This window comes from Phaseolus vulgaris, chromosome 1 (assembly GCF_051622355.1).
Source record: "Phaseolus vulgaris cultivar YP4 chromosome 1, ASM5162235v1, whole genome shotgun sequence".
NCBI lineage: Eukaryota > Viridiplantae > Streptophyta > Magnoliopsida > Fabales > Fabaceae > Phaseolus > Phaseolus vulgaris.
The window spans coordinates 21757435-21765069 of record NC_143498.1 but is presented as its reverse complement, the minus strand read 5'-3'; the positions used below and the strand labels follow the sequence as shown (position 1 = coordinate 21765069).

The following is a 7635-nucleotide window of genomic DNA, read 5'->3' as shown; positions in this document are numbered from 1 at the left end:
ATATATCTGGTTGAAACAACAGTAAAAAAAAGTACAAATAAGGTATTTCTTTTACACCCAAATAAATTTTTTCTTGCACCCCATCAATTTCAAAAAAGGTTATTTTATCCATTTTAAAAATAATTTTTGAATTATCTTTTTTAGAATGTTCCCTGGAACATATTTTTCAAAATTTATAAAAAATATTTCTGAAAAATATTTTTCAGAAGAGAATTTCCAGAATTATATTTTCAGAAGATATTATATACCTGAAATATGTTTTCCAAAATATGTTCTGAAAAAAACTTTTCAAAATAATGGCTAATTAGATGGGGTATTTTGATATTTTACTGGAGAAAGAAACACCCTACAAATAATATTGTTGGTACTGTAATTTATAGATAGATAGATGGGTAGATAGATGGTAGCTAATTGTGGGAACTATTTTAAAACGTTTTAATCATAAAACGGTGAGATTTTATGGAAGGTTTTCTAATCAATAAAATTAATATTTCTATTATGAATTCAATAAATATTTTTTTTAAATTAAAGAGAGTTATTTATATTAAAATCCTTCTTAATTTTAAATATTTATGTTTGTGAAATACATACTAAAGTATTATTTTTATTGATAAAAATTTCATGTAAATCATCCTCGACGTTACTAAAGACTAAATTAAAAGAGAGCTATAAAATGACATTGAAAAAAAATAATTATGATTAAATTCCTTTCGTTGACTAAATCCGACCTGTATTAATTGCATTATAAACTTTGTTCTCTTCATAAATGAATATTTATCCAAAATCAACCTGTATTATGTACGTTTTAAACCTTTTTCTCTTTCATAAATAACTACTTGTAGACTCATCAAATTATACCTTGTAGAGCTTTTATAAAGCACTATAAATAATAAATATTGAAGATAATAAAAACATAATTAAGTTATTCACATTTTAGTACATATAAAAAATATAAAATATGTCAAATTTAATTCAAATAAATCATGTATAAAATAATTTAGAATTGATATAAAATTGTGTATATACATGTTTTAAAGATGAGTAAAGATGTGGGCATTGTGGTGAGATTCTAGAGAGTGAGAAAGAAAATTGTTGTTTATTATGCAAAGGGGAAAGGGGATAGTGTATCTAGCAAAGAACTCTAAAGATCCTGATTTTGGTAATCCTATTTGTTAGGGGGTGGGGTCACCTAGTGAACAAAAGTTACCATAATAAAGCCAAATTTCAAAAGCATATCAGATTTCTCAAGTAGACCTGCAGTGGACAAAACTGTTTAATTGGATGCTTAAATATATTTATGAGCATTAATTTTAAACCTTTTCCTTTATTGTTGTTTCCTACTCAATTCATTCAACATGTCAATCCATTTCAGCATATATGATTTCTATAATGTGCTTTTCTCTAATTCTGCCTGTTAATGCAAACGCCTTTTCTCTCAACACATTCATTGGTTTCTTCTTCATAAACGTGAGACCAACTTTCAACATTACGTGAGGCCTAATGGCCATAAACCATCCATTTGCATTTGGAAGGATGAGAAATTCTGTGTATCTTTCTCTCTTAGCTTTCTTCATCATGCTGGTATGCCTCCTTCTATATCACTGCCCTGGATCACTTGAAAGGACTGTCAGAAAGGTCGTTCTGTTCAAGCATACATCAACTGTAAGTACTCCTTTAGCTTCTTCTTTTTCTGTCAATTGGCATCATTGCATAAATACATACACACAAAATACCACAACTTCTCCCCCAATAGGCATTGATGTTTTATTTGGTACCAATGGGTGTTTAATTTCTCTTATATAAAATTTCTGGGTTAATTTGTTTGAGAGAGATAACTTTACCATGTTAAAGGTGAAACAGTAGCAGAGTTACACTCGTGTATAATCCAAATTAAGAAAACGGTTTTCAAAAAAGTATAGTTTGTCTTCTCTTCTGCTCAAGTCAAGTGCTGCCGCGTTGCGCCATATTTGGGAAATTTATTGTTGTTGTATGAACCCACAGAATAACCAAAAAGACATGGTAAGGTTATCCCTTTCGTAGTTAGGGATTCTTATTCTATGTCCTGTGATTTGATTTATTAGTATATTTGTAGTATTATGGATTGAATGGTGATACAAAATAATTAATTCCATATTTTTTAAATTTATCATAAATATGTTTATCCACATTTTTTAAATATTATTATAAATTTATATCGTAATATTTTAATATGTATATAAAAGGACAATGCATCTAAAAGGAATAATTTTTTTGGAAAAAATAAAGAAAACATAGAAAGAGAAATGAGTGTTTATATTCATAAAAATGAAAAAAAAGAAATTGAGAAAAGGAAGGAAGGAAATGAGGTTGAACTTGGAATAAGTTATTTAAAAAATTGTAACTGGTAAAAAATTGTATACAACAAAAAAAATGGTGATGAGAAGATTCCTCATTATAGATTGATATAGATAAACATATAAGTTATAAACAATTTAATTCATAAGCATTTTTTCAGAATAAAAAATTAAATGGAAATATAAAAATACAGACATTGAATATATTTAATTTTATAAATAAAAAAATTAATTCAATAGAAATTTTCATACTGATAAATTGTAAATACAATTTGTGTTTGGTATTAGTTGAAGAGTTTAAGATATTATTAGTACGAATGAATGATTAAAAAAGTACTTTGAAAATTCATTTTTTAATTCAGTAAAAAACATTTAATTAGGATTCAAAAAGGAAAATGGTAGGTGAGTGGATTTGTTTTTACATTATAATGTAATTTTGTTGTTACACTATATTGGAGTGAAAGTTCTTTAATAGTGTAATGGTATGTAATTGAATGGAGGTGCAAGGCTGAACAATTGCTGCAATATCAATGAAAGCATACATTTAGTAGATTATGAACATATTTTAGAGTTTTCGGCTAATTTGGTATTACTTACTCACAGAATCAAGAATTAGATAATATGCTGAGGCGAGCTACCATGCCAGACAGAACTGTTATCCTAACCATGGTAGATGAATCAATGGCAAGTCCTGGATCTCTCCTTGAAATTTTACTACAAAGCTTCAAATCAGGTGAAGGGACCCAAAGGTTAGTGAATCACTTAGTGATCATAACCATGGACCTCCAAGCTTTTGAGTACTGCAGGTCCTTGCACCCCTATTGCATCCACCCTTCCATCTTTCCGCATCAGTTTGCCACCACCAAAACACAATCCAGTATGAGAACCCCGGCTTATATGTTATTCACTTGGACAAGAAGGGATGTCTTGTTTGAAGTGATTCGATTGGGTTACAACATAATTTTCACGGTAAGGCTTCTGACAAGCTTTTTGAAGAATACTAACAACCTAATCCTTTCTAACATTTTGTGTGAGGCTGACATAATTTCTCGAGTCTCAATAAATTTCAGCAAAGAGAAAAGAGTTAACATTCTTCAAGTTTGATGTAGAAAGTGATGGATGAATAGTTATTAATCTACTTGAATTGATTGTGACTTGAATTTTGCAGGATGCAGATGTACTGTGGCTTAGAAGTCCATTTATAAACTTAAATGCAGTTAATGAACTCACAATTTCATGTAATGTCTTAAGTGATGGACAAGGAGGAAGTTACCTGTATGATGAGGGAATCTTCTTCTTGAAAGCAAATGCCATTTCCTTCGAATTTTTCAAGTATTGGAAATTGACCAAGATTCTTTTTCCAAACGATCCCGCTGAAGAGTCCTTGTGTACAACAATAAAAGCAAGGCAAGCGGTAGCTGACTCGTACGGCTTTCGGATTCAGCTTGTCAATACAAGCTATTTTGGTGGGTTTTGTCAGCTAAATAAGGATATTTTCAAGGAGGTTTATACCATTCAAGCTAACTGTTGTGATGATCTCAAAAGCAAAGTTCATGACCTCAGGATTGTTCTAGATGATTGGATCCGCTTCAGAAAACGTGCATCAGGGGACAATGCTTTGGATAAAATGGCTTTGAGGTGGCCACAGAAGTGCTCCAGAAGAAATGATACTTAGAATCATATGCAGTTCTCAATTGTTTTAGAAAGAACTACTGTAAAAAGCTTCTCCTGATCCAAATCTTGAAGCATCAAAACAGGAATTTTCTGCTTCTCTTTTGGAGAAGCTCTTCAAATAATAACAACTTATAAAATAAAATAGCTTAAATATAGGACAATTGTGATTTAGACAAAAAAATTAGTTCAAAAAATTAAAAGTTAATCAAATGAACTTCTACTTTTATGAATTCCAGAAAGGCTAAGCTAGATACTACTTAAGTGAAAAGTTAAACATGTGCTTTTGTACTTTGTAGTTGTTGAGCCGGAGAAAGGAAAATATTACACTTGTAACATTTACCAGTGTATGTATGCAGACCATTTTCTTTGGCATTTCAGTGAAATAGATGTGATTAAATCTCCCTCCTTTTTTATCTTATCCGTGAAGTCTTGACTTGAGGTTATTTCAGAAATAGTGATCCTATTTTCCTCATTTTTTCTTCCCTCAAGATAAAAATCAGTTAACTTCAAACAATTGATCCTAACCATGAGTAAAACAAGTTGCTTACCTTCCAAGCAAAAAACACATTATTCTCTCTAAAAACAATATTTTGGCACCGCTTACATTGCTTCTTCATGACTAAGTTTTTCAGTTCGAGCTTGAATACCCTGTATCTAACTGTTCAGTCTTGTTCCAATGAGGTCAAGGATTTCAGTAACCTTATCAGAGACAAAAAAACCCTGGTCCTCAATAATTTAAATACATCTCCAGCTCAAATTGATGAAAAACCAAGCACAATAAAGACCACAGACACAAGAAAAAGCACAATGCTTAAGACAGAGAAGTTAACTACTGCAACAAACATCATTGGCAGTAATTGGTATGGATGCATATACTCCAAAGTTCATACTAAAGCAAACTTTGGCTTTTCTAACTAGTCCAATCTTTCTCACTTTGAAGATGCTATACTAAGAAATTCAAAACACAGAATATTTTAGTGTCCAGTGAATAGAAAGTTTTTATTGGCACAAATTTTCCTCGCATGCAATTTACATATTTTTCTTATCTGACAAGTAACTTTTGCCTCACTGGTAAAATTCTACATCATAGAGGGACTCTAGATTGATGCAAGAAGGGAGAATAAAACATAGACTGCAGCCAGATTTCAGAAAATCAATGCCAACACAAAATTTTGATGCACAAATGAATAAATAGCATACTTAAAATGAAATGTGAATTGAACATTACACTAACTGCGTCCAAGGAATTGATTTGACTTAACAGAACTCATGCATGAAAAGCCTTTCACAATAAAATGTGAAGAATCGTACAGAATGTAAGTAGATCATGTGGTTGAAATATATGGAGCATCTACTTCTGGAAGATCCCAGTTATCATCATCCTCCACCTTCTTGGCTGTTGCAACATCCGGCTTGTTTTGTGGTTGATATCTTGATTGAGGGCGCCTGAAAATAATGCAGGAAAATAGTAAATAATTTTTGTCAAGGCAACTATCTAACAGGAATGATACAACCTAATTTTGACAAATAATAATCTTTCTGAAGGGACCACCATGTGTCAGTGGTTTTGACACATCTTTTTATCACAGTCTAATTTTTCAATTTACGATAAATAAAGTGGGGGAAGTGGGGAACTTTTATACAAACATCCTATAACCTAGATTAATTGCAACCAAAATTCCATTACGACCATCTAATCTGCACTCCCCATGTGAAAATGTAGTCCAACTACCTGTACTGCTCACAACTCAAAAAAGGAGACTATTTTCACACCAAGCACTATTTGACCCAACTTTCTTCTTGAACTTATCCTCTCCTTACACATTTATCTATATAAAATCGTCCGATGAAGATCAAAAGACTCATATTTTATCTTGCTCAATTAACTTAAAACTCATTCAAAATCTGAGCCATCTAGTCTTGTGTTGGTTGGTATAGCAACTATGGTGCTAACAATAGTTGACAGTTGTTGAGACAAAGATGATGTATAGTGGAGACAATGTATAAGGAAAGGTGGGATGGTGGCGATAATAGTAAGAGACATGGTGAAAGTGGTGGATATGTATGAGACATGGTGAAAGTGGTGGATATGTATGACAACAATGTTGGAGATCCCACATCGACTAGAGATTGAGACATTTCATTGTATATAAGTGGGTGCAAACCTCACCTCATGAGCCGACCGGTTTTATGGGGTTGAGTTAGGCTTAAAGCCCACTTCTTAACAAACAAGGACATTGATGATAAGGATGGTGATGATGAGTGTGGTTGTAATGAAGGTGGAGTAGTGTAGTAGGAGGAGGAAGGTTGACTATCTAATTCTGTTACTTTCTAACTCAGCTTCCCCTACAGGATGGATAAGAGGAGGCACACTAGTACACTACATAAGATAGACAATAGGATAAGAGGAACTCTGTACACTAAATAATTTATTAAAGCATGAGAGGATAATCATATCCTATCCTACTATATTCTAGCCACTTAACGGGTTTATCCGCAACTAGTTGGCCTTTTAATAACACATTAATCCAACATAAAACATATCAAACAGAACTAATGATAGAATTATCATTTTTGTCCTGACAGTGTAAGGTGTTGTCATATGTCTTTAAGACTAACTACATTATACTGAAACTTAATCACTCATTATCATATTGATACCTGAAAATATGCTAATATTATAATTTAAGTCATAATTTTTTGAACTAAATGAATTATAAATTGAAGATATCTCGAGATGGCTAAACTCAGTTAATTATTGTAACTTTGGTACCAAAATAAGTTAATAGTATCACTTAATCACAGAATTTTCTGAATTTTGAACTAGTGTTACTGACTAATTTCAGAGTTAATTCGACATAACTGTATAATTGGTGATTAATTAAAAAAGTGAGATTAAAATGAAAAGAGAGTGTAAGCAGAAGCAGCGAAGGAACGAACCTCATTCTGCTTTTACGCTTAGCGGCTTCGCGGTTCTTGCGTTTCTTCTCCTCCTGCTTGTTCTCAAAGAAGCGTCTCCTCTTGCATTCTTGTATGACTCCGGCTTTCATGACCTCTCTCCGGAAGCGGTTGAGCAGCCTCTCCTCGGGCTCGTTCTCGTCAACCACCACCTGCACGTTGTACGCAGAGCGGAAGAAGAGCGTGTTTGCCTGCGCGTGAGAAGGGTTCATTATCACGTGGGAGGGCAGCTCCGGTGAGTGGTGATCTTGGTGTTGAGCACGGAGCTTGTGGCTTTGAAACGAAAAGCGCGTGACGGGAGGAGGGTGCAGTTGTGGCTGCTTGGGAGGGAGGAGAAAGGAGAGGAAGGAGGAGAAGGAGGATGAGGCTGCCATTGCGGTTGGTTGAAAATGTGATTTGGGAACATTGTGGACACTTTTTCAATTTTATTTTATCTCATCCAACAAATAATATATATAATAATCATAATAATAATGATAACATATAACAATATAAATAGAGAACTTTTTCTTTCTACATGTTTACCAATTTTATCTTTTAATATATTAAAATATGAAAGATTTAATAGTTATTTACTTTAAATTGAAAATTTGAATTTTAAAAAATTTTAAACAAATAAAGAACTCAATTTCTTACATTTTTATCCTTTAATAAATATATAATTTTTTTT

General features: G+C 32.4%; 2 protein-coding genes across 2 annotated transcripts; one reads left to right on the top strand and one right to left on the bottom strand.

The window, feature by feature from the left end:
• Positions 1 to 1366: 1366 nt before the first annotated feature.
• On the top strand, positions 1367 to 4149 carry LOC137813699 (uncharacterized protein At4g15970-like). The gene is made up of 3 exons (XM_090300946.1): positions 1367 to 1662; positions 2937 to 3302; positions 3502 to 4149. The coding sequence occupies exons 1-3, from the start codon at positions 1501 to 1503 to the stop codon at positions 4006 to 4008; spliced, it is 1035 nt and encodes a 344-aa protein (XP_090157072.1). The 5' UTR covers positions 1367 to 1500; the 3' UTR covers positions 4009 to 4149.
• Positions 4150 to 5177: 1028 nt separating this feature from the next.
• Positions 5178 to 7394, bottom strand: GHS1 (Ribosomal protein S21 family protein). Its single transcript, XM_068616081.2, has 2 exons — positions 6948 to 7394; positions 5178 to 5453 (listed from the first exon to the last, which is right to left on the bottom strand). Exons 1-2 carry the CDS (start codon positions 7337 to 7339, stop codon positions 5333 to 5335), a joined length of 513 nt encoding a protein of 170 aa, XP_068472182.1. The 5' UTR covers positions 7340 to 7394; the 3' UTR covers positions 5178 to 5332.
• Positions 7395 to 7635: the final 241 nt, after the last annotated feature.

Excerpts from the sequence above, each read along its gene's own strand:
- LOC137813699 (XM_090300946.1), top strand. The coding sequence starts at position 1,501 with ATGGCCATAAACCATCCATTTGCATTTGGAAGGATGAGAAATTCTGTG. Across the intron at positions 1,663-2,936 it reads TGTTCAAGCATACATCAACT|AATCAAGAATTAGATAATAT; the intron begins GTAAGTACTCCT and ends ACTTACTCACAG. Across the intron at positions 3,303-3,501 it reads GTTACAACATAATTTTCACG|GATGCAGATGTACTGTGGCT; the intron begins GTAAGGCTTCTG and ends TGAATTTTGCAG.
- GHS1 (XM_068616081.2), bottom strand. The coding sequence starts at position 7,339 with ATGGCAGCCTCATCCTCCTTCTCCTCCTTCCTCTCCTTTCTCCTCCCT. Across the intron at positions 5,454-6,947 it reads AAGCGTAAAAGCAGAATGAG|GCGCCCTCAATCAAGATATC; the intron begins GTTCGTTCCTTC and ends CATTATTTTCAG.